The sequence below is a fragment of the Polypterus senegalus genome, chromosome 10, assembly GCF_016835505.1.
Source record: "Polypterus senegalus isolate Bchr_013 chromosome 10, ASM1683550v1, whole genome shotgun sequence".
Classification (NCBI taxonomy): domain Eukaryota; kingdom Metazoa; phylum Chordata; class Cladistia; order Polypteriformes; family Polypteridae; genus Polypterus; species Polypterus senegalus.
In genome coordinates this window covers 171,643,281-171,669,592 of record NC_053163.1, presented here as the reverse complement: position 1 = coordinate 171,669,592, position 26,312 = coordinate 171,643,281, and the positions used below count along the sequence as shown (strand labels likewise).

General features: G+C 40.9%; 2 protein-coding genes across 5 annotated transcripts in view; one reads left to right on the top strand and one right to left on the bottom strand.

Moving 5' to 3' along the window:
* Positions 1-5,938: 5,938 nt before the first annotated feature.
* On the top strand, positions 5,939-12,657 carry LOC120538082 (protein FAM216B-like). Of its 4 annotated transcripts, none has more exons than XM_039767505.1 (4): positions 5,939-6,096; positions 7,598-7,692; positions 9,098-9,218; positions 12,447-12,657. In XM_039767505.1, exons 2-4 carry the CDS (start codon positions 7,612-7,614, stop codon positions 12,536-12,538), a joined length of 294 nt encoding a protein of 97 aa, XP_039623439.1. In that variant the 5' UTR covers positions 5,939-6,096; positions 7,598-7,611; the 3' UTR covers positions 12,539-12,657. The 4 variants fall into 4 exon arrangements, with proteins under 4 accessions (XP_039623439.1, XP_039623440.1, XP_039623437.1 ...); XM_039767506.1 differs by lacking the exon at positions 5,939-6,096 and adding an exon at positions 6,147-6,430; XM_039767503.1 differs by lacking the exon at positions 5,939-6,096 and adding an exon at positions 6,504-6,597.
* Positions 12,658-12,675: 18 nt separating this feature from the next.
* Positions 12,676-26,312, bottom strand: part of rnf20 (ring finger protein 20, E3 ubiquitin protein ligase) — a 45,872-nt gene continuing 32,235 nt past the window's right edge. The window contains exons 16-21 of the mRNA XM_039767502.1: positions 25,953-26,102; positions 23,892-24,104; positions 22,891-23,016; positions 21,291-21,431; positions 13,756-13,857; positions 12,676-13,671 (exon numbers count right to left, since the gene is read on the bottom strand). Coding sequence (XP_039623436.1) covers positions 13,495-13,671; positions 13,756-13,857; positions 21,291-21,431; positions 22,891-23,016; positions 23,892-24,104; positions 25,953-26,102 — 909 coding nt within the window. The 3' untranslated portion in view covers positions 12,676-13,494. The remainder of the gene's footprint in view (positions 13,672-13,755; positions 13,858-21,290; positions 21,432-22,890; positions 23,017-23,891; positions 24,105-25,952; positions 26,103-26,312) is intronic.

Sequence of the window (26,312 nt, the reverse complement as noted above, 5' to 3'; positions counted from 1 at the left end):
AGTCAGAGTTTGTGGTATTAAAAATTGAGGAGTCAGAGGTACAATAAGTTGAGGAGATGGAGTTGGTGGTACTACAAATTGAGGACTCTGAGTCGGTGGTATCATAAATTGAGGAGTCACAGATTGTGGTATTACAGGTTAAGGAGTTGGAGTGGGAGTCGGTGGTACCATAAATTGAGGACCTTGAGTCAGAGTCATGGTCTTAGGTTTTGTGTACCGACTCCACAGCCTTGTTTTAAAGCTTCACTAAATTTATAGACATAAGCTGTTGAGCACCTTCTCAATTGGCCCAATACAACTGTGATGTGAACATTTTATTTCAAAACTACTCACTGCTAGCAATGTATCCCTCAGCTTCAACTCACCCCAATACACATTGGTTCTCCTCGTAGGAACATATAGAGCCGCTCTCCTCCAAGTTTAACCACTTGATTTCTGTTTAGCTCCGGGGTACCTCCTTGGTGCTGCTTTGGTGGTGATGGTGCAAGTTCTGCCATTGTTGCAGCTGCTGGAGAACAAAATACAGACACAAATCAGAGGTGCTGTTTCTAAGTCACATGGCCCATCACATGTATTATGTCTTACTCAGCGGACTGGTTGGCATTACCTCCTCACAGGTCCAGAGTCCTGGGTTCAAATCCTCCAGACAGTCATTATCTGTGTGGAGATGTGCACATTCTTCTCAAGTCTGCATGGGTTTTCCCTCTGGGTACTCCTGTTTATCTCCCCCATTCCCAAAGATTTACTCTGGTTAATTGACAATTCCAAATTAGCTCTGGATGATTGGGGAGGGGGGTGGGGGATGAGTGGGCTTTGAGGTGGACTGGCACTCTGTCCAGTGCTTTTTTTTGATGTGTGCCCGAATTTGCCAAGATAGGCTCCAGCTTTCAATAACCCTGAATTGAAATAAATAGTAAACAAACTGACAATGGGCCAGTGTACGCCCAGTGTGGGCAAATATATTGGTCCAACGTGAGCAGCCAATAATGTCCCAATTGGGATTTCCAACTTACAGCAACATTGCTCCAGTGAGGGCAAACAGAAATTTGGTCATGAACTTGAAAAATGTCTAAACCTTTTATTTTATGTACTTGCTTATGCAGGGTAGGGTTTTACAGGGCACCTGGAGCAGACCCCAGCAAACAACAGGCTCAGCAGGAACAACCCCAGGACAGGGCAGCAGCCCATCAATGGGTGAAAACAATCACACACACAGCACAGGGCCAGTTCAGCACCACCAGTCCACATAACCTGCATGATTATGGACTGTGGGAGGAAACTGAAGCCCATGCAGAAAACCAACATGAACCCAGGGAAGACATGTAAACTCCACGCAGGGTGGACCCAGAATGTGAACCCTGGTCTATTTATGATGAGGCAGCAGCATTACACCCGCACCACCACTTACTGGTCCATCACTTGAAACCCTTTTAGCGTTTAATTGTTTTAAATCAATTAAACCATGTGTATTTATGAAGATTTAATTTTTAGTTATTTAATAAGAGATAGTAGGGCATTGTACCATGTTAGCCATTATGGAAGTAGTGAGAAGTCAAGCAAAATGACACCTTTTATTAGCTAACTAAAAAGAATATTACAATATGTGAGCTTTCGAGGCAACTTAGGCCCCTTCTTCAGGCAAGATGTAATCAATTAATCTTTTTGTCTGAAGAAGGGGCCTGAGTTGCCTTAAAAGCTTGCATATTGTAATATTACAATACATTATAATACATGTACTATAATACAGTCAGTCAGTATTCAACCCACTATATCCTAACACAGGGGGTCTGCTGGAGTCAATCCCAGCCAAGACAGGGCACAAGGCAGGAACAAATCCCGGGTAGGGCGCCAGTTCACCGCAAGGCACACACACGCACACACACACCCACACACCAAAGCACACGCTAGGGCCAATTTAGGATCGCCAGTGCACCTAACCTGCATGTCATTGGACTGTGGGAGGAAACCCACGCAGACACGGGGAGAACATGCAAACTCCACGCAGGGAGGACCCAGTAAGTGAACCAAGGTCTCCTAACTGCAAGGCAGCAGCAGTGCTACCACTGCACCACCATGCTGCCCTATATTATAATACAGTTATTCCTAAAATAGTCTTCCACATGGAATCAATTAATTAATATTGACTGCTTAATAAATACTGCTTAAATGTACAGTACATCTACTGTACATACATTTGTCTGTAAAAATTGGTTTGACCGTTTATTGGATTACAGTTTTTACTGTAAAACTATAAATGTAATGTATTTTACAGAATCTTTAACAGTGCATCCATCCATCAATATAATAAATCAAATAGCAGAAATAATAATAATAATAATAATAATAATTTTTGACAAAAGTAAAAACAATGGTTCAACATTTATTGTATAGCTTTTTTACTGCATGCACTACGACGTATTTAACAACATTCAACATTCACGCACACTAGTAAACCAAAATGATTTTTCCAATTTACTGAAAACGTGGCATAAATTAAATAACGCTTGTGAAAAACAAAAGCTAGACGAAAATGAAACGAATACTGACTCCCTGGCAGGACAGCACCAAACTCCGTTATGTACTGTAAGTCAGTGGCGCATCAAGCAGGAGGCTGCTGAGCAGTTCACGACTTCTACTAAGTTTAGCAGGCGCTATAATCTTCGTCTGTTTTTCTGTGACAGTGACAGCACTGAGGTAAACATCCAGTAAGAAGAGCGCGACAAACACAAAGAGGAGTCTCACCGCGTCGCTAGTCCGTTTGCTGTCTTCCGTCGTGGTATCCTCTCCGCTCGACTTGGATTTCATCGGGTAAAATCGGGAGTCCACTGGGCTGCGCCTCGGGGCGGGGCTTCGAGAGGGGCGGAGACACCACCCTTAAAAGAGAACCACAGCGCCATGGTTACTAGACGGTTGCATTTTTTGCTAGTAAAATAAGCATCCAGGCGGATTTTCATAACCAATACAATTGTCCGAGTTTTCATTGAAAAATTATTCATTTCTGAAGGATAAGATAACATGGGCGCTCGGAATTTATTTACAATTTTAAGAGGTCGTGCCACTCGTAGTCATTCCGCGCAATCCCGCTAGAATTCAGTCCTGTCCATACAAAGCGGATGCAAACCAAACAGCAGCCACCGTTAACGTGGCGTGATCTGCAAATCTGAGCGCCTGTTAGGTATTGTAAACTTCTTTAGGAATGCTAGCGAGATTTCGGAGGCACCGGAGGGTTTCTGTAGTATGTAATTTTACGGCGACAAACTTAAAATGAAATATAACTGTTTTCGAAATGGCCGTAAAGAATTCGGGACGGTATGCACCGTTTGCAGTGCATGCACATTTGCTTCAGCTGCAAACAGAGGTACTCTATGGACCTTGAAATAACGTGTTGAAACAGCAAGACATAAAAAGAAGTGAAAATTGATTGTCACAAACTTCATCGTGCACCCTGGATCCAATGAGGAGATCATTCGTGCAGCTGGAGGGACTTCAACATTAAATTGTGTAAAACATCACAGCAGCTATAAATCAACAGACCATACAAATCCTGTAATGAAGAACATTTCAAGTACACGCAGAAAAACAGAAAAAAAAATCAGTAGTGAAATCTGTGATTTCTCGTCATGCAGTTAAAACTGTAATCGGCAGAATGGCAGGCATACATTTTGTGGTTTGGCTACTGATGCACGCAATATCTTGCAGTCAAGATGTTTCATCCAACAATTCGGCATTTTGATAAGGGAAAGTTGTGAAATATATACTAGACTTATGGACATTCAAAGAAAACCAAAAACTATTTCAGTTTATGTGTTTATCTCATTCAGCCGGGAGAGGCTGATCCCTCTGTCCATTCAAAATAATGCCCCGTGCAGGAAAGGCACCTGCAACCAAATTGGCCGGGATCAACGTCATGCCCAATTGGGCTATTTTTAATTGAAGAAAATGGCGTGTGCGTGAGTGACTTTATATTTTGGGCTATTTTACTTAAAATTGTTTCTATGCATCTTTATTCCTGCTACAGCACGTCATTTTCTTGCCTTTCTGAGGCCCTGAAATGTCCAATATATTCTGTGGATTTCCAGAGCTACACACCACAGAGGAAGCTGTCACTTTATATTATTCGTGTCAGTGATAACCTCTGGCTACTCTATGATTAGGGTTAGGGGTGGGTTATCCGACTCCAGTCAAGTAAAACAAGTGACAAAACCCTGAAATCCAAATGGCAGCCCAGCGGAGCTGCGGAGGTCTGCCGCTGAGCCCATCTCGAAATGTCACTCGGCCTTCTTCACTTAAAGTTTAAAACTTGACAGTTTCATAGATAATTACAAGTCATGCAGTTAAAGACCTGTTAGTCACATCTATTTCTACCCAACTGTCGAAAAACTGGGCATTGCAGTAGGGATCGACCAATTCCAGCTGATTAAACAGTTTGTCTAAAAAGCAGAAACACTAATGGGTGTTGAAAACGGGAATCCCGAAATGGGATAACCGCAGTACAGAAGATTCGTTAATGGTAGCGCTACTGTGGTTGCGCTGTAGTTCTTAAACATGTGGGAACAATATAAAAATATTCCAAAAAATATAAAAGTATTAAAAGGTAAGGGAAGATAATGGTCCGTGTACTTTTTGGTATTTGCAATTTCATTTTAGAAGCAAAAACGAAAATGAAAGGAATTTTCAGATTTTTATTTTTGATTAAAAAATAGAATGATGTAAAATAAGGTATTTTTTTCATTCTATGGTAACAAATAGCAGTCATAAACTTAAAATTACACATACTTTTCTGGATTTATTTGTGATTCAAATAATGAAAGTGTAATACCGCAAATACAACAAAACAGATGAGTTTTCGTTGTCTAAAACCAGAATATTCTGCGCAATTTTTGACGACACGTTCGAACAGTCCTCTTCACAACACATTGATCGACGGCCTTGAAGCTACACTGGCATCAGCAGAGGATGGGCCATTGCGTTGTTTTTCGGAACAGTAAAAGAGTGACACTCAGGGACGAGGCCATGACTGCTGACAAACGGAGTCACATCTTTCAGGTAAAAATAATGTACAGTTCAAGCTTTGCAAACGTTACTTCACTGATGTGGCCGTTCTTTTATGAACGTTATTGTTGTTACTTACTGCAAAATAAAGTGCGTTTTCTCGTTCTTGTTTCTTGCATTTTTCTTTTCTGATGTGCGAAAGAACAAAAGGAAAAAAGTCACTGTTTTGCGTTTTTCATTTTTCCCTTTTAAGCTGAAAATCAAGTAAGTGTTTCTCTTTCTTTTTTAAATATTTTCTGAAGGTTAAAGCCATGCGGCATATTTAGTAAGTAGTTCTTTATTATTTGATAGCAATTTAAAATGATAAATAAACGTGTGAACAAAGTGTGTCGGATTCCACCACCTTCATCATCTTCTTTTTCCTTTCCTAAACTTCCATGTGGTGTCGATGTTTCACTGACTTCGGAGTGAAGTTTGTAATTGCATTTCTTGAGTTTAGCGGGGTCATGTCTTTCTATGAATAAATAAAGGTTATATTCACGTTGAAGAAAGAAGAAAAATATTAAAGAGACCTTGACGTTTCGGCAACACACCTTATGAAGGCTCTACAGCCGAAACGGCCTCTCTTGTCTAGTTTCTCTTTTAGCCAAATAACATTTTTGCACAAGCCCCCTAACGCAACTTTTCATTATCTGCTGTGATGTTTCACCTGAAAGAAAAGAAAAAAGGCAACACACATGTTCAAATGGAGTCTCGTCACGTTTTTTTTTTTTCCTACGGTTCGTGAGCTTTAAGAAAAATGTTTAAAGACTCCGCTCTGTTAGTTGTATCCTCGCATCTCAGCCTTTCAAGAAAGGCCCGCCTACTCATGCAAATTAAACCCCAATTGGCCAATCCGAGACGTGAGCGTCAGGGATATTTACAGCTGGGAGTGGGGAAGGTGATTGCTTGAAGTGGACCAATCACTAGTGGCCTAGAATTTGTAGGATTGGGTTGGGTTTTGACTGTCTTTGAAGTCTTTGAAGTGTCTGTCAGCTTTGGCAACCTCTGGGCATTGCGCCAGCCCCATCGCTGGGTCTACGAAAATACAGATTAGAGCAACTGGTATGATTACTACAGCTTCTAAAATGTACATATGAGTGTGTCTGCACGGGGCTTGTAACTACAGAAAACGGTGCAGGGGCTAAAGGAATGGACGCACTTTAATGCGATCCATATTGCTTACTAAATGTGCCGAATAGCACCTTACATTAATTCGTTTTGATTTGGCCAGTTACACATGAGCACTGATCACTTCGGAAACTTTTCAAAGTGACAGCCCAAGAGTGAAAGTGAGAACCGGCAGCACTTAACACTGAAAGAATGCCGAGTGGCCTTTGCGGCACACAGCGAGCCGTTGCCATGGTCGAGAACTTTTGTGTACAAGGAGGCGACACGGGTCAGTGCCGTCGTTACTACGCGGGTGGCGTTTTTTTATTCCTCTTTCTATCTCCCTGCTTTTTTCGTTAATAGTTTTTTTTTTTTTTTTACCGACGAACAATTATCCAGAAAATCGGGATGTTATTGTTATCCTTCTGACACCCATTTTTATGTTTCTGCGGTCAGGTAGGCTTTAGTACGAGTTTGGAATTCTTTCTGCAGATTTACTAAAGTGATTGATGGATTATGTTTTATTTATGTTAGGTAGGATGACCAGAGGGGACTGGGCGGTCTCATGGTCTGGAATCCCTACAGATTTTATTTTTTCTCCAGCCGTCTGGAGTTTTTTTTTTTCTGTCCCCCCTGGCCATTGAACCTTACTCTTATTCGATGTTAATTAATGTTGATTTATTTTGTTTTCTTATTGTATCTTTTATTTTTCCATTCTTTATTATGTAAAGCACTTTGAGCTACTGCTTGTATGAAAATGTGCTATAGAAATAAATGTTGTTGTTGTTATTTGCGACAACACATTAGGAACGACATTCTCAAAATAGTGGAATTGAAGAGCAATGTATCATAATATCTGAGTCGCGTTTATTGGCCAAGAATGCACGCTTACAAAGTATTTGGCTCCGTTTTTTTTTTTTTTTTGACTCACCACGTGTAGTTACACATCAAAACATACCCAGGATGCAAAACAAGGATATGCCCGCATACTGCAAGGTAGACCAAGGAATGTGGAACAATTTATTTTTGTTATACTTTGTTAATCCCTGAGGGACAATGGTCTTTTTACATGCCTTTTCGAGGTCAGAGCGCTCACAATTTTTAGATTAAGGGCCTTGTTCATGCACCCCATCTCAGTTCAGCTCGGCTCATCATTTCTAACATCTATACAAGTCTGTACGCAGCCTTGGGGTGTTGACCTCTTTTGTGGGATCGCTTTGGATAAAGGCGTCTGCTCAGCAAATAAATGTGAATCTGTTTGGAAATAAGTGAGGTAGGAGTTGAGTGATGTACCGTGTTAGCCATTTATGGATACTTACCTGAAGAAGGTGCCCAAACTGCTTTGAAAGCTTTCATTTTGTGATCTACTCAGGCAGGTGGCATTTTGCTTCACTTCCCATCGGAGTCGACATGTCTGAAAGCCCCCTCTCCTCTGTTTTTGTTGTGTCCTTCACAGGAGTTGAGTGAAAAATGGAAGAACATCCTGGAGGAGCCCAGCATCTTAAGAAGCCTCATGTGCCCAAATCTGAGAAGAACACCACCCTGATGAAGGTTGTATTTTTTTTTGTTTGAGGGAGGACCTGTCCCCAATATATTATTTTGTATATTTTCCGGGAATCTTTTAGACGGGGTGACACTCAAGACAGATAATGGAAGTGGTCTGTGATCGTTTCATTCATGCAAGAGCCACACTGAAATCCAAACTTGTCAGGATTGTGTTGTGTTATCCCTGAGAGAGAGAGAGATTAGGACCACACGCTGATACAGCGCATTGCTGCACCCACCATACGACAAACCAACTCAGGATTCCAGAATAGGACCCGAGTTTAGCCATGCAACGGGTGACACCTCAGCACCACACTAGTTCAGATGGAATGGAACTAGTGTGAGGTTTTTTTTTATGGTGGCTGGAGTACCAATTCTGCCACCAACCCCCCCCAAAAAAGGTGGAATCAAAAATCCTTATTATTAAGATGTTTTATTATTGACATACCTTATGGGTGAGGTCATCATCTAGTCAACTTGTTGGTTTCCATTGTGTGATGAGAAAATGCCATCCCATCAGCACTTCCCATTCTTTAGCACACTCAAAGGTTCTTTAATGGCATTTTATGGTCCTTTTCTGGGTCGTGCGGTCCCTTGTTGAACCGTTGCTTGACCAAGCACCATTTCATTCTGGGATGGGTTCATTGCATACAAAGTTGGTTCTTTGTGTTTTGAAAAATTTCCAAATACTGTATGTGGAAGAAATCTGAAATGTTTAATGTTTGGTGGGCTACCTAGCTTCATACTAACAGATTAAAAAAACTTGGCCCGTGTTGTTGTATGCAGCAAGTGTTGTTTGAAAATCATGACCCATTGGTTCTCCACAAATCTGTTACTGTCTGTTCTTGTATATTAATTGTATGGAGGATAAATAAGTGAAAGCTCTTTCTGGAAAGCTCGTGTGGATGGATCATTTGGGAACCAAAATTGGTTTCCCTATAGCATCATTCTGAAGAACCACTCTACGAAACAGCTCGGCATCCTGGTTGGTAACCCTCCCAGGCAGACACGTGGCCCGGTCTCACCCTTCAGAAATAACCATCTATCTGCCCGCAGCCAGGTGTTACGTGGACATCCCCTTGGCCTGGTCCAGCCACTCTAAAGACTTAGACTTTCGTCCTTTTGCACAGATATTGGGAGCGCCACACACCCCTCTCCACTCTTGAAATCCGTCTACTGACTTCATAGGAAGAGTCGCCAGAGACATGAATGTCACTGCCGAGGTAAACCATCTAATTTAATTTTGGAATCAATTTTGTGGTTACCCCTTAGTCCAGACCTCAAAGATCAGCTCAGCTAAAGATAGCTGAGAATAAGTGACTTGTCAGGTTAAAATTAACCACTAGAAGTAAGAGTTGGTATTAAAATGTCAGAACTTTGTGTTTAACATCTTCTTTGTTTTGGTTTACAGGGCTTAACCCCAGGTCAGAAGAGATACCTCTACAGTGTGATGGCAGTTTATGACACAAAAGGTCAACTGCAAGCGCTACAGAGGAGATATCTTAATAGCCTTCAAATGCACAGACAGCTGGGTAGGTTGCACGTTGTTCATCATCATCATCGCTGGTTTAACCATCATCTTCTGGGTTGACCCACACTCTTAAAAATTAAGGTTCAAGAGGTGGTTCTTCAAAGTGATACCATTGGGGAGCCATTATTGGTTTCCAAAAGATCCATCCACATGAAGGTTCCAGAAAGATCCTTTACTTATTTATCCTCCACACAGTTACTAACCATGAATAGATGGTAACAGATTTGCATGATTTTAAAAGGACTCTTTGCTGCATACAACACCACAGGGGAAGTTCAGGTTTTCTTAATCTGTTAGTGTACGCCTAGGTAGCTTATCAGACATTAAAGATTTCAGGTTTCTTTCTACCTATTAGCAAGTTTTTTTAAAGAACAAAGAACCAACTTCATTTGCAAAGAACACTTCTCAGAATGAAAAGGTGCTTTGTCGAGAAATGGCTCGATGAAGAACCACAAAACCCAGTAAGGAACCATTTAGTGCCATTATTTTTTTGAAGAGAGCAGGTTGGCCTGATAAAAGCCGAACTCCCAAGTCTTTTTCCTTCCACTCACTTTGGGTCTGGATATTCTTTTGAGGTGAGATCCATTATTTCAATCTCATCTGACAACACTTCCATCCACATCTCCTCCATCTAGCACCTCTTCACCCATTGAGGTCCATTGTTTCACTATCATCTGGCAGACAACATGTCCAACCACATCCCCTCTGCCTCCATCTCTGTATGTTCTGCTCCATATGCCCAAATCCCTTTAGTCAGTTTCTTCTCAGCACAACACCTGTCAACTTCGGCACCAAGTCTTTCTCTCACCCTGTGACACTGCACACATCCGTCTGTACAGTCTCCTCTGCGTTCTTTCCATCATTGCTTCTTGTTGCACCTCCATTGGCCATACCTCACTTCCACAAAGCATACTACTCCACACTCAGCTTTTGTAAGCTTTAGCCTTCATCATCAGCGAGACTTTGACCAACATGTATACTGTATGTGTTCTTGTTGCTCTGCTTGATAATTCTGAAGCATTCCCATCATTCTCTTGGCATTATGGTCCATAATTTGTTCCGCATCTAGACAAGCTCATCTTAGAACAAAACCGTTTCCAAGCATTTTGTATTTTTTTAATGCCTTCCATACTGAGGAGCACACCACCACTTCCCAAGATTGTCCCCAATGCCATGTCTCATTATATGACTTTTCCTGTCATAGCCTTCACTTAGAAAATCTTAATACATCAGTAGGCAGTCAGCACTGTGCTCCTGTGTCCTGCAGTCGAGTAGAACATATGCAGAGAATCTCTCAGACAACATGAAACAGATTTTTATTTTGTTTTTAGATGAAGAGGGGATACTCTGTGTACATGAGGGTGGACAACCGATGAATGCTTATCTGGAAGTACAACGTGTATAATGCAGCAGTGAGGAATAAGGAACATGGGTGTTTTGGTCCTCACAAACAGAAGATAAGCCCGTCTGTCTAATGTCTTGTGTTTCATGTTCCACGACTGAATGGAAAAAGAAACTGAGGGCTGAGATTGCAGTTGAACTTGCCATACCTTTTAACCTTTCATACAGCACTGGCTCCATGAGACAGCACTTTATTGGCTATCAGAGCACACGGCGAGAACAATCATGTTGAATAGTGGGCACTTAGTCGCTGAATTTGTCACGATTAGTCATTTCTAGTCATGTAAATTATTATGGTCTGGTGACAAGATCTGCAACGGTGGTCACCAAGTATGACATAGCGTATGACAACATGTAATTTGACAAACATTCTCTTTAGATTGTGGCATGGTGTGATACACTTATTAGCATGGTTCAAACCAAATCGGCTCCTTTTCTTACCGTTATAAAGCACTGGCCTCTCAGAATGAATTATGGGGTGTAGAATTTACACTTACCCTACTGCTCCAAGTAATGAATGTTGCTATCGTTCACTTCTGCACATTAAGGCCATTATTATTTTCCCTTCATTTTTTCTAATGCATACACCATTTCCTCTAAGTGGGTGGCACTGTTGTTCTGGGATCTGAGAGTGTGGGCCTGGCTGGTCACTGATCGTAAGCATAGATAGAGATGTCCAGGACTTCCTCAGATGTCTAAGGAAGTATGGGCATTGGTGAGCTGTCTTTTTTACAGACCAGACGTGTTACGTCCACTAAAGGTCATTACAAGAAATTTAAAGCTGCTCACCTTCCCTATGGTATCTCCTCCATAGTAGATGCCTTCTGGTTCCTAAGGGCCAGGACCAGCTTCTTGGTTTTACTTACATGTTTCAATTGTCGTCCTGACACCACTCTGTCAGAAGGCATAACTACTTGTTCCCTAGATCCATTGCCAACAAAACTAGTAAAAAGCTCAATGGATGTTCTTGTAGTACCTGTTGTTAGCATTATCGATGGGTCATTATTGAATAGTGCAGCTCCTGATGGACTAAAAAAATGTCAGTTATCATACTTTTGTTTACAAAGTCAGACCTAGACCCACATACAATTATAGACACATTTCAGAACTACCTTTTCTCCCTAAAATGCCTGAAAAAGTAGTTGACAACCTTACACATTACTGTTACTTTGAGAAATTCCAGCCTGGCTTCCATACTAGTCATAATACAGAGACGGTGCTAACAAGTATTGCAAACGATATTCTGATATCCTTTGATGCCAGTAATTCCACTGTAATTATGTTACATTTAAGCACGGGAGCAGCCGAAAGTTTGACACCCTTGACCATTCTGTTTTACTACACAGGCTGGACGCTGATATTGGGCTTACAGGCACTATCGTTGTCTGGTTTAGTTCTTATTTATCAAATTGATTCCATTATGTACAGAAGAATTGTGCTGACAGTACGGCATCATTATACATAGAAGTTAAATATGGTGTCCCGCAGGGTTCAGTACTGGGACCTTTACAGTTTTTCATTTTACATACTTTCTCTATGAATCATTATAAGAAAGCAAAGTCAATTCTCATTCATATGCAGATGACGCCCAATTATACCTGTCTGGAGTCTAGAAGCTGTCCAAATTACGCTGCAGAGGGTGGCACTAGGTCTCTAGAAGCTTGGTGACAAGCCTTGCTGGTAAAACCATGTTAAACTGCTTTTGTATATAAGCAGTACTAGCAGAGAAGTTTTAAATTATCCAGATGTACCAGGATGGTATAAAGTGCAAGATATATGGATATGTGACGAGTACAAATTAAAGCTCCGTCATATATTATGTTTTCAGGTCACCTAACTGCAGAGGAAGAAAAGCAATTTGCTTGCCGGATCCAGTCGTCACAGACCAGAGGTGGCAGCTCTCTTAAAGGCAAGAAGTAAATAACTTTGGGTACAAAAGAAGAAGGGAAGATCGCAGAAGATTTAATTGAAGCAAAAATCCAGAGGGTTGAAGTGTAACCTTGAATTGTATTAAGTTGTTTGGAAATAAATTGAAAAGTGAAAGCTATGATGAAAAATTTTCAAAAAATATGCTCAGTGGGCAGATGTTTTATTGAAAACAAACATCTTGCACTCGTTAAATTGATAACGCAGCAAACATAACCAAAACAAAAACAGCAGGAACAATAGCTATCTCATTATGCTTTTTACATGAAAACATTGTGCTTTTTTCTCCCCCTACAATAACTCCAAATAATGCAGTCCTTTTTTAATATGGCTAGGTATCTAGATTGCATTAGCTGAACGAACAAAAAAATGTACATCCTGAACACAAATTTAAAAGACTGCATTTTCCTTCCATTAGTTTGTTTCAGTTACGTTACTCATCTAGCTGAAAGGCGCCGGTTTGTTATAAATGAACTTACTGGAATGTGAGCACAGACACAATACAAACACAAAAGTAGCACCACTTACAGGTCAGGATGCTAGTACGGAAATTCTTACTCTTCCCTGCAACTTAGTTCTTTCTGTTTGTGTGTGTGTGTGTGTGTGTGTGTGTGTGTGTGTGTGCGTGTGTCAGAAGTTGGCAGTGTCTTGCTCACTGCAACTTGATGTGGGATGCTTCACAGTGAGAATACCAAGCACCATGTTGAAATAATGGCAGATCTGTGCTACTCACTTGGGTGCCACTTCTTTGTGGACAAATATCAGCTGATGTAAAGGAAGTCTCGTCCTCATTGATCTCTTGATCATCTACATTCTCAACAGGTCACCAGATGACAAAGAAGCCATCTCTCTCTCTCTCTCTCTCTCTCTCTCTCTCTCTCTCTCTCTCAATGCCTCTGCTCCGTGGCAATAGCCGATACCCCTTTTCAATAAATACCCAAAGTCTTTTGCTATCCAATGTAGATGCGATGAAAATCATTAGCTCCAAAGGCAGCGTTGCACTTGGGACACTTGCGCTGGCGTGTGTCGTAACGGGTCTTCACACACTCAAAACAGAAGACATGGAAGCACTTGGTCAGCACGGCATCTTTGACTCGGGAATTACAGCAGGGGCAGGTCAGTCGGGTCTACAAGGAAGAAAGTGACAATGAAACAAAACACGTGGAGAAAGAACGCAAACATACAGAGGGAGAAATGGCGGGGGAACAGACCTTGAACTCTTTGATCTCCTCATTCAGGATATCATCAGAGTTGGGTACAGTATCAGGCTTCTTGGTCTTCTCAAGCTTCCGTCGCAGTTTGAAGATGTCTTCCTGTGTGGGATTATACACAAAAAAAAAATGCCTTTTAATTCTGCTAATACTGTCTGCCTACATCCTGAAGTTTACAGCAATTACATCTGATGGGTTTGTGCTAGTTTCCAGCACAGTGGTTAGTGTTGTTGGCTCAGGACTCTAATTCAATCCCCATCCTGTGTTAAGTGTACCCATTCTCCCCATGTCTGCAAAGGATTTTCTTTAAGCACTTCTGCTTCCTCTTGAATTCCAAACTCATTTGTGTTAGGATAATTGCTGATTCTAAGCCTGGACAAACTTGTTAAGAAGGCAGGCTCTATTGTAGGAGTAAAGTTGGACAGTTTAACATCTGTGACAGAGCGACGGGCATTAAGCAAACTCCTGTCAATCATGAAGAATCCACTGCATCCACTGAACAGGATCATCTCCAGGCAGAGGAGTAGCTTCAGTGACAGACTGAGGAGACCCCACACTATACGACTCTTCAATTCCACCCGGGGGAGTAAATACAAACATTACTCAAAGTTATTGTCTGCTTTATTTATTTAGTTTTTCTTCATTTTTATTACTCTTTAATTTAATATTGTTTTTTTGTATCAGTATGCTGCTGCTGGATTATGTGAATTTCCCCTTGGGATTACAGTTTTTCTCGATTGGTTTGGCTCATTTCTTGAAACCGAGATGACATTCTCAAAATAACATGGACAGATCTCCAAACCACCTTGCAAATGTTCACAACAGAATGGCATTTCTCATTGATTTCATCAAATTGCAAATGCCTTAGTACATGTCTCAAGTGTCTCAGTGCATCTTTGCAAATGGTTAAGTACAAGTAGCCTGCAGTTAGCACAATAAGCCCACATTTAGCACATTTTCCAAATAAATAGATCTTGCTGATCTAAACTGATTAGTTGATTCTCAGTCTAATGGTTGTTCTCTCCAAAACATGTCAGCATGATTTCATCGTGTAAGTCATCATATGCACAATAGTCTGTTCAATTGTCAAAATTAGTCAAGAACATAATACCATGAACACCATATATGAATTTCTTGGAACATTTGATAAATTCATGACAGTAATTGACAATCAGGTGAAATTAGAACTTGACCAACGAAGGAGGAGTTTCCCACATCTCAGATGACCAACCAAACAGTTTGTTTAGTTACCTGACAGGTGCTGTCTATTGTTGTGAATGCTGCCAAACGTGTATATATAGAGCTTGGCTAGGGCCAGTACCATTTGAACATGGAGGTACCTCACCAAGTAAATCAAGAAGGGCAACCTCCTGCTCGAGGAAGAAGAAGAGGAGGAGGAGGAGGAGGAGGAGGAGGAGGAAGAGGAAGAAGAAGAAGAAGAGGCGGAGGAGGAGGAGTGAGGATGCGTGGTGGTGGAATAGGGGGAAGAGGCCGAGGAGCACGAAGACACCATGCTGTCCCGGATGAGATTCGGGCCACAATTGTAGACCATGTGGTTAACCATCGCCTGACAATGGCAGAGGCTGGGCGCGAGTGCAGCCTAATGTGCCTCGCTCTACTGTCTCCTCCATCATCCAAACCTTTCGCAGGGAAAACAGGTATGTACTCAGTCAATGATGGAGTCATTACAGTATACAGTACTGTGCATACTGTAAAGCAAGACATGTATAAACTCTTCATTCCGTGTGTGTGTGTGTAGGCCTACAGTACTGTAATATATTACCTCAATGTGATGTTGCAATATGATGTTACAGTACAGTAACTCATTCTGTAACAAATACGGCATACATTACGAATTGTCATACAGTGTTGTCCTTTGACTTCTACGTCTAGGATTGGACGACAACCTCACATGGGTGGCAGAAGAAAACTTCTCAATGAACAACAAGAACAAGAGATCTGTAACATGGTGATTGCAAATAATGCTCTCACTTTGAGACAGATCCGTGATGCAATCCTTCAAGACAATGCCATATTCCAAAATGTCAACTCTATCAGCATCTCCACAATAGACCGGGTATTGAAGAAGCATCAGATGACCATGAAGCAGATTTACAGGGTACCATTTGAGAGGAATTCTGACAGAGTGAAAGAGCTGCGGTACCAGTATGTGCATGTAAGTCAGTTATTGGTTGTCTATTATAGTAACATTACAGTAAGCAGTGGTTCCCAATTTGTTTGGTTTTCAGTATCCTCTTTACCTTTAGAATCCAGCTTTATCTGACTACAGCATTTTGCCTAAAACTGCAACAGTGTTTCTCCCTCTTTGTGTCAAATACTCCCTGCAGTGCCTCTGCATAGGCCTGTACCCCAGGTTTGGAACCACTGGAGTAGTGGCCAGTAGCAGGCTATATTGAACTTGTGGAGGAGAACATAGAACAATCCCATGTAATTTTCTATTTCTGTTGTGTATGACTCCTCTATATGACTGATTTGATTTTTTACTCTATTGTAGAGAATAATGGCATTGGAAGGGAATGAAACATCTCACATCCTTGTATTTGTCGATGAGGCTGGGTTTCAACCTGGCCAAGGGCCGCAGACGTGGCGTAACATCATTGGTCAGCGGGCCACGGTGGATGTCCCAGGCCAGCGAGGGGGCAATTTAACAATGTGTGCTGCCATATCTGAGAATGGTGTGGCCACACACATCCCCAGTTTAGGCCCATATAACACTCAAAGCTCCTCATTTTCTTGGACCGTCTTTATACACATCTGGTCCCAGAAAATGAGAGAGGTCTCGAAGGGCCTCACCTACCACACTATGTGATCGTGTGGGACAATGTAAATTTCCACCGTGGGCGTTCATCAGGGCCTGGTTCACCACCCATCCAAGGATGCTCATGGAGCTACTACCACCATACTCTCCTTTCCTTAATCCCATTGAGGAATTTTTTTCCGCTTGGAGGTGGAAAGTCTATGAACATCAGGCTCAAGACCAGAGATCCCTGCTCCATGCAATGGATGCTGCATGTGAGGACATTACAGGGGATCAGTGTAGGGGATGGTTGAGACATTCGCCGTTTCTTCCCTCGCTGCATCGCAAGGGAAAATATCCGCTGCGATGTGGATGAGAATCTATGGCCAAACAGAGAGCAGCGTGGATGGCCAGGAGGATGAGGATGGTGGCCAGGAGAGGGACGGTGGCGACAACAACCAGTGAAAGTTACCTTAGTTGTGAAACTTTATTTACTGTAAGCCCTACTGTAGGCTAGATATAATTTTTCTTGTTTTTTGTTTGTGTTTATATTTCGTACATGTACAGAATACTGTATACATTTTTATGTACTCTAATGTATGGAAGTTACTTTATGTGTGTCAATAAAAATGATTACAATTTCCTTGGAAGTAGGAGTGCAGTGTGTCTGATGTCAAACTTTGGAGGCTGCTCTTACTGTAAAATCCTTTTTTTTTCAGTTTTATACATAATTGTATTCTGTTGGCTAGACCTCTGCCATAGTGACAAAACATCTAGGCATTTTGACTTGCAGTGCTTACACGATGCCAAAGGGACGATGCATTTTGGGGACACTAATTATTTAAATGGGAAAGGAATTTAGTTTTGACACATGGGTAAACTATTTTGGGAGAGATACGAGCTTTTGCAGGTGATCCATGGTGTTGTGCTAAACCATCCAGGTTATTTTGGAAAAACGCACTAAGTGAATGCAAATGAGCCAACGCAATTGAGAAAGATCTTTGACATTTTGATGGTACTGACTCTTTATATGGGAAAGGAATCTATTTTGAAGCATGTATGAACAGTTTTAGGAAAGATATGACCTTTTGCTAGTGAGCTGTAATGTTGCGCAGAACTGTAAGACTGTTTGGCCAAATGATCTTATAGTTTTAAGAATGTAATTTCTGTTTCAAGAAATGAGCCAAACCAATCGAGAAAAACTGTAATAAAGTATCTATCTAAGCCAGTGGTCCCCAAACATTTCCATGTGCCGCATCCCTAGAAAATGTTTGATTTATGTTCCTACCCCCTACAAAATTAATATCACTTTGACAGATGAAAAAAAGTTACATTTAATTTTTGAACCACAAAAAAAGAGTACTGTGGATGAACAAATTGAACTAAATAAAAATAAGCTTTTAATTCAATGCATAAAATTTTACTATAAATTGAAGCACCCGGGTGTTGTACCGTGTTAGCCATTATGGACATAGAGAGAAGTCAAGCAAAATGACACCTTTTATTGGCTAACTAAAAAGATTACAATATGCAAGCTTTCGAGGCAACTCAGGCCCCTTCTTCGGGCAGGATGTACATTATTAATCTCAATCTTGTAAAATGTGTTCCCTATGAAGCTTAGACACTCGATCAACGAACTGGGGGTTGGGTCATCCCACAAAGCATCAAGCGGCATGAGAAAAATGACACACCATCAATGATCGAGGGGTTTGGGGGATTGGAGACCCCGTAAAGCAACAGGAGCTGCTGTGCTAAGCTAAACAATGAAACACATTGGCGAGCTTTCTTCCCCAATAACACATACACTGCACTTCAAAATCAGATGTGTTGCACAGTTAAAATGTCTGCCCTACTGCCAGGACCCCCAGCAGGAGAGACAGGCTGAGAGTGAGCAGCTGGTGCTGTATCTAATTCAGCCTCCCTTATCGTAAATATCAAATCTCAAAATCAACGCTGTTTCACGATCAGGGCTTGCACAGAAATCACTACTAGACCGTTCCCAGGTTATTGCAAGGTTCAAATTGCATTCTCTTAAAAAAAGTTATTCGCCATTACATGAGAAGCAAAATGCGTACTCATCGATTGCTTGAAGAAACACAATACTTCTATCATTTCATATTTAAACATCTTGTTAAAAGTGTTTGTCAAATTTAATAAAATGTTGGGGTAGTCTTTAGTGTGGGGGCTGCCAGAAATGATACGTTCAATTTGTCCCCCACTAGAATTCCAAAAATTCCTACACCTGCCTTATGCAAATTTTTGTCATGGATTATGTCTGATCACAATTGCTGATCTTGTTGCTGTAGCATGTCAGATTACACAACCGAAAATCGCAGCCTATATCAGAGTCACCATATGACCGCTTATTTTCCAGCAGAGTTGTGCTCACCCCATTTTCTGACAGCCAATAGCGCACTCCCTGATGGAGCCGACAATTTACGAAGTATTAACAGCTGCAGCGGATTCAGCAGCAATCTCTGCCCTTAATTTGTTTTTGTCCATTCTGTTACGATATTTAAAATACAAGACATCAAACAAATACAGTAAGCTTCCCTTCTGCTTGTGAAGTCCACAGACCCCGTGCTGTGTAACTGAGCTAGCGCTTTGTGATGGGTGAACAGCTAGGCTGCGTTCAGCCTCCTTGTTGCTACATTCTGTGATTTTTGCTGGTATCTGGTAGGCTGCTGGTTCAAATCCTGCTATTGCCAGATGGGATCTTACTCCACTGGGCCTTTGAGCAAGGCCCCTTAACCTTAAAATTACTCCAGGGGAGCTGTAAAATGGCTGAGCCTGTGGACATGCAAAGACAATTTCCCCTTGGGGACTAATAAAGTATATCAAATCAAAAAAAAAAACTGATTGGTTCTCAAGTCTCAAATGCAAAGAGCCCATCCTGAGACCAAACAGAAAGTCAGACCAGAAAATTAAATGTCAGCATTTATGGGGTTGCTCAAATGAGGTTGTACACACGCCATCCCAGAGCATTCTGATTACAATCACCATATCTACAGACTATGCCAACACTAGAAAATGGCAGTGCCCATGAAAAAAATCAAAATGTCAACTTTTCAGAAACCATTTTTTTTAGAATGAAGCAAACATTAAATGCATACTTTGTCTTAATAAAAAAGTAGAAACACAAAAAATAATGATAAACACCAATGATAACACCTTGTAATGCTATGCATGCATGTGTAGCACCATTGCCTTTTGGCCACTCCTGTGCGGGCTACCAGGACAGCGCCATTGTTTTCTGAGCTACTTCCTGCTTATCTTGAACCCTGAATCACTTTGCTATGACACATGTTTACGTGCGTGTGTGTATTTTTGATAATGCCAATATAACAAGGCGGAGTGATGACTCTTGAGCGAAGGATCTGCACTAATATCAGTTCAAAAGCAGTTACTGCCAGAAGGGATTCTACTCCACTGGGCCCTTAAGCAAGGCCCTTAACCTGAAAACTGCTCCGAGGGGTGCTGTACATTGGATGACCCTGCACTCTGACCTCCAAAGGTCATGTAAATGGACAATATTTCCTCAGGGATTAATACAGAGTACAGTGGAACCTCGGGTCACGACCATAATTCGTTCCAAAACTCTGGTCGTAACCCAAAGTAATTTCCCAGATAGGACTGTATGTAAATACAATTAATCTGTTCTAGACCGTACAAACTGTATGTAAATATATTTTCTTTAAAGATTTTTAAGCACAAAAATAGTTAATTATACCATAGAATGCACAGTGTAATAGTAAACTAAATGTAAAAACACTGAATAACACTGAGACAAACACTCTCTTTTCCCTTTGGCCAACTCGCGCTTCTATTTATAAAAAGGCGTGGTAGTCGTGTCAACCAGCAGCTCCTGGGAACAATTACGGATGACAACCACTTCTCACCTGTGCACTTAGGTGAGAAACGCCCACATCACAAACTCCTCAGGAACCGCTTTGGCCACACATCGTCACGCCCCTCGCTAAGCAACGAGTGCAGTGATTATTTATTAAAACTGGCCTTTTTGACGGGAGTTGTGGACCCGCTATACCACAGGAGGAAGCTGGGTTGAGAGGAGGTTACAGTTTTGAGGGAGAGTCCCTCTGCGTGATGCACCGAGAACAATGTACAGTACAGGGAGAGACTGAACACGTGCGGATATCATCGGTGCGTACGAACCGGAAGGGAAACTGGCTTGTTCGTCATCCGAGTACGTGGTCATGAACAGATGCAAAAGTTTGGCGAACTTTTTGATCGTAATCCGATTTGTACGTGTTCAGAGACGTTCGTGAACGGAGGTTCCACTGTACCAAAAAAATGTATATTGTTATGCTTGCACAAAGTGCATTGGGGGAAAAGATTTGTGAGCAACTGGCTAATACACATAAAGAGAAAATGGACGTTAAACTAGTGATGAACAATGGCCAAAATGATCATTTTTGGTTGCATCACCCACTCCTACCTGGTATATAGAAACATTTCATTTTCAAATCTAGAATAGTTTTTTTGTATCTTTAATGGGAGCCAGTCAGTTACACGTTTAGTTTTAAGAGCCAAGACTGAAATAAATCCAGAAAATATGTCCTTCCTTTCATTCACTCTAAGCAGCTATAGATTGTACTGGTTTGGTCTTTAAAGCCTTTTCAGAGTCTCTGAAAACTGGTTGACTCTGGTTAATTTCTTCCAAAGTGCTAACACTTCATTTACAATATCAAAATGCAGCAGGCGTTTGTAAGGTATACTGAACAAGAGTATCTGTGGTAGTCCTAGCTGCCAGTCTTACCTGAGCTCGACGGGAGTTAAAGGCTTCCTTCTCACGTGAAACACTATTTTCAATAATCTCCTCTTGCATGCTTCGTAATTTGGACTGTATACTTTCCAGCTGGGATTTGACTTCATCAGCCAATTGTGTGGCGTCTGTTGCCTGAAGATTTAAGTAAGATGAAACATTAGAAATGTGTTTTATGAACCAATGTGAGAAATGTAACAATTTGTCATTGGACCAAAAACAAATGCATGTAAGAAATGTTTAATAACAAGAGCAACATACCCAAATAGCTGGAGTGCATTCATAGCAGAACATTTACTCAGCTACTTACAAGAGCAAGAATATCAAATATTAGCACAAACTAAGACAGTGGTTTCCCAACATCTGGGCCGCAGTGGAAGCTGGACAAAAACCTGCCACACACCACATGCTTGATTCACAGTGGTAGCATTGTAGGTGGATCTCTGATGATCCTAGAGAACATCCCCAAGCCCTGCTCCGATGACTGTACTTGATTCACCATGGAGGAAAAGCATTGAGGATCTCGCTTAATTCATCGAATGCTCTGGTGATCCTCTGGGGCCCCATTCCTACCTTGCCCTACAGTTTGATGATTGCACTCAATTCACCAGTGAAGTTGTGGAGGGGAACCAAGGTGGACACACTGGCATGTGAAAATCTGGGTTATGACACCACAAAGGTTGGGAAAAACTAAGCCAAGGTTTAGACGTCTCCAGTATTTATTTAAAAGACAATAGTATCAAGGAAACCATTACATGGGACAAACAGAACTGATAACGGTCCTTTGGCTAAAAGTTTTAGCATTCCGATGGAACCAGAGTTTACATGATGATAATCTGACAATACACTCTTTAAATCTCTCACTTCAGTCATACCAACAATACTATATGAAGTGGCTGAATATGAACAAAGGAAGATAAACACAGAAATGAAAATACAACTGGGAACAGTTGAAATGCGATGGCTGCTGATTTCTGAAAAAAATTAAAGCTTGCATAGCAACTTCTTAGGAAAGTGAAACAGAAGGAATTGCAATAATCTTGTGATTAAGTTATGAATGCTTGCATAAATATTTTAGCCAAAGCACAAAGGAATGTAATCGAGAAATATAAAAATGAAGTAGTACAGAATTAATATCAGATTCAAATGAAAGAGAGCTGTCAAATAGCTGTTCTTTAAATGTGGGCTGCACGCACAATGGCACACTGGCAGCGCTGTTGCCTCGCAGTAAGGAGACTAAGGTTCGCATCTCGGGTCCTCCCTGTATGGAGTTTGCATGTCCTCACCATGTCTGCACTGGTTTCCTCCAAGTGCTCCAGTTTCCTTCCGCAGTCCAAAGACATGCAGATTTGGTGCACTGGTGGTGCTACACTGGCTCTATGCTGTATGATTGTGTTCACCTAAATTGCTCCTGATGTGTGTGTGTGTGTTTGCCCTGTGATGGACTGGTGCCCTTTTCAAGGGGATTGTTCCTTCCTTGTGCTTATGCGTTCTGGAATAGGCCTCAGCACCTCATGTGACCCTATTCAGGAATAAGTTGGTTAGAAAATGACCGACTGTTCTTTCAATTTGATAATACTGAATAGCAGCACACCTTGCGTTTATTCATTTCCAATGCCTGACTCCGCAAGGACAAGTCCTTCTCGGCTGTCGTGATGGTGTTCTGCAGCAAGTGTTCCTTTTCCTCTAGCTTTCGTACCACTTGCAACTGAGCATCCACCTATTGGGAAATACAGCTGGTTAATATGGATTTACACATCTCCTATTAATAAACATATAAAATGCCAAACATTTTTAATGTTCTTCATAATATTTACATAGACGGCAACAAAAAAGTATATTTCAATAGACAGACAGATATTTATTTGTCCCCAAGAGGCAATCTGGTTTACAGAGGCTCTTTATGTACTATAAATAAACACATCAATACATATACACAAGCTTTGGTGTGAACACAACCCAGAAGGAGTATAAAAGAAGAAAATTAAAAAGAAAGGAAAAGTCTGACTTGGTGGTCACAGCCACAGTGAGGCATTATGCAGGCATACTGCTCTTTTAAAAAGAAACTCTTAGCTTTCACTACATTATAGCTTTAAAACAATCTAGACAAGAACAGGCCATTCAGCTCAACAAAGCTCACCATTCCTATCCACTTCATTCTTCTAAAATAACTTCAAGTTTAGTTTTGAAAGCCCTTAAAGTCCTACTGTCCACCACACTACACGGCAACTTATTCCATGTATCTATGGTTCTCTGTGTAAAGAAAAACTTCTTAATGTTTGTGTAAAGTTTACCCATAACAAGTTTCCAACTATGTCCCGGTCTTCTTGATGAATTAATTTTACAGTCACAGTCTCGATCCACTGTACTAATTCCCTTCATACTTTTCAACCAGGTCTCCGCTTAAACTGAAATGGCTCAGCAATTTAAATCTTTCCTCATAGCACATCCCCTGTAGCCTAGGAATCAGCCTTGTCGCTCCTCTCTGGACTTTTTATAGCACTGCTATGTCCTTTTTGTAGCCTGGAGACCAAACTGCACGCAGTACTCCAGACGAGGTTCAACCAGTTTGTTGCATTTTTGTAGTGTCCTCACCTGTGTTTTAAGTGTCAAGACTTGGTCAGCAAGTTCCTCTTTCTCTTCCTTTAGCAGCTTGTGGATCTGGTTGGCTTTGATCCGCTCACTCATTAGTTTAAAATTGGCATCATCTTTCTCTCGCAGCTGCTGCATAAGACGAATGTTCTGCTCTTGCATGTCCTCAAAGGCTTGGCCTGTGACATCCATTTCTGATAGCAAAGCTTCCTCTTCCTGTGTAAAAAGTATACATAGAAAAGTTTTTGGTTTGTTCTGAGCTATAGGTGATCCTATATAAATAAATGTTACATTCCAAACTAAATAAACAAAATATCAAAAATCTTTCAAATCTATAGTTTAAATTTGTTTACCTTTTAATAATAGTTTTCTACATCTTTGAAAATTAACAAATTTCAGCCTACACTTGTATAAATGACCAAAGTATTTAACACTATTATCGGGCTCAGTTATTTTCCTACATTAAACTATACAAATAGTGAATAGTCAGTAAGCAGTAATGTTACAGTTGATTAAAAAGATGAAACTATTCCCACATGCAAGACAACGGTTAAAAATCTAGCAGTGCAATAAACAAAATCGATATCTGATGTGACCAACCTTTGCCTTAAAAAGCAACAACACTTCTCTTAGGTACACTTGCATGCAATTCCTAAAGGCACTTGCTTGGTCGATATATCTAGCAACTTAAAAATTTTCCAAGGTTTGAATGAGGTAAATGAGTAATGAATACCCCTTCAGAAAGTGGGAATAAACTGATGGGAAAGCCCATAAACTCCCACCTTATGAAGCGGCTCAAAGATCAGCAGGATAATCCACAAAACACCAACCTTAATGAAGCAATGTTCAGAATAATGGAAAAAGTCAACATGACTTAGAAATTACTGGTGGCGTTAGTTGATTGGAGGAGGTAATAAAGTTCTGTATATTAAGAGTCCGATGACATGGTGTATTAGATGAGGTAATGGTAATTAGAAAAGGTATAAAAGCAGAAGAATTGTTTAATTGATTGCTCACTCCATGAGCTGAGACATTTGAGCAGAACTCTGTACAAATAAAGGAATGTTCTAAATTCTGGGCTCCGTGACTACCTTCTATGAAGATGCAGGATAGTTTTCTCCATGACACTTGCTGCACTGTTGCCTGCAGACATTCATTCGAGTACTGTTCTCCAAACATTTGGTGGAAAAACTTTTTTCTGTTACAGGCAAAAAATTCAAATGAGGACTTATCAGGCCAGAGCACTTGGTGTAATTTTTCTGCACCTCAGGCTTTGTGTTTTTGTGGGTTTCATTCTGATGAGACTTCTCTGGACTGTGGAAGAGTGCACCAGGGTCCCAGTGGTTTCTTCCAGTTTTGAGCCGATAGCAGTGCTAGACAAGCTTAATATGCTTCTAGTATGCTGCACTCCATTTCTATGGGAGATGACTGAATTTGTAGTTTTCAACCTTGCCTGACTGTCTGTTCTTCTGCAGAGGAGGTTGGACAGCACATCTGGAATCACCTGTCCAAGGAGAAAATTCTGCTTGATAGAGACCTTGATGATGCAGTATGACCACCTTACAACCTGCTGCCTTACTCTCTCTTGCCATGACGTTGGACCGGCAGGTTAAAGTGCCACATTTACTAAAAACCTTTTTGGTATGGCTGTCCTTTGCCCAATTTTATTCTCTGTCCAAAACTATTTCTGCTTCAGTTAATCCCTTTAGTTCAGCCAACATGCAATGTTACTGATCATTAGCACTTGTGTTATGTTTTCTGAATGAAACACTGGGCTGCATGCCTACATAGATCACACTTCTATTAACTAGAAAGTGCTTTACTACTATGCTACTGTCTTTAAGGACATTCAAATACCTTGTTGTATTGCTTCCTTTTTGCAAAAAGAAAGTTTGGAACTCTACAATACAGAGTTTTGTAATGGCACACTAATCAGTAAACCATAAATTAACAATGTACATTATATTATATTGTTGTAAACCGTTCAAAGTGCCTGTGACTTTTTCACAGTAGTGTACAGTATATGCAAATTTGCACAAGAAAAACAGGGTGCTGGTAACTGACCTGTTTGGCAATGGACAATTTTTTGTGAAGATTCTCCATTTGCTCCTCCACACTCCTCATTTTTCTTAGGGCTTCTTCATCTGCCATTTTTTTCCCTTCCTTTTTTTCCCGCTCCTCAAGTTCACGAAGTCTTTGTCGCAGTTCCTCCACCTGCAAATCAAACCTACTTGTTTTAAAAATATTTTTTTATTTTTATTTTACCACCACTGAAGTATACACTGCTACAAAAACAAATATTTGATTTTTGACATCCATCCACTCAATTCTGTCCCCTGCCATGCTTGCCAGATGTATTCCTAGTGAGAATGTGCAAACATTACAAACATTAACTCAAAGATATTACACAGCAAAAAAAGCGCA

What these genes read in the sequence shown, in the direction of transcription:
- LOC120538082 (XM_039767505.1), top strand. Translation starts at nt 7,612, where the DNA reads ATGGAAGAACATCCTGGAGGAGCCCAGCATCTTAAGAAGCCTCATGTG. An exon ending in AGAACACCACCCTGATGAAG is followed by an intron (nt 7,693 to 9,097) that starts GTTGTATTTTTT and finishes TTTGGTTTACAG; the next exon opens with GGCTTAACCCCAGGTCAGAA. An exon ending in TCAAATGCACAGACAGCTGG is followed by an intron (nt 9,219 to 12,446) that starts GTAGGTTGCACG and finishes TTATGTTTTCAG; the next exon opens with GTCACCTAACTGCAGAGGAA.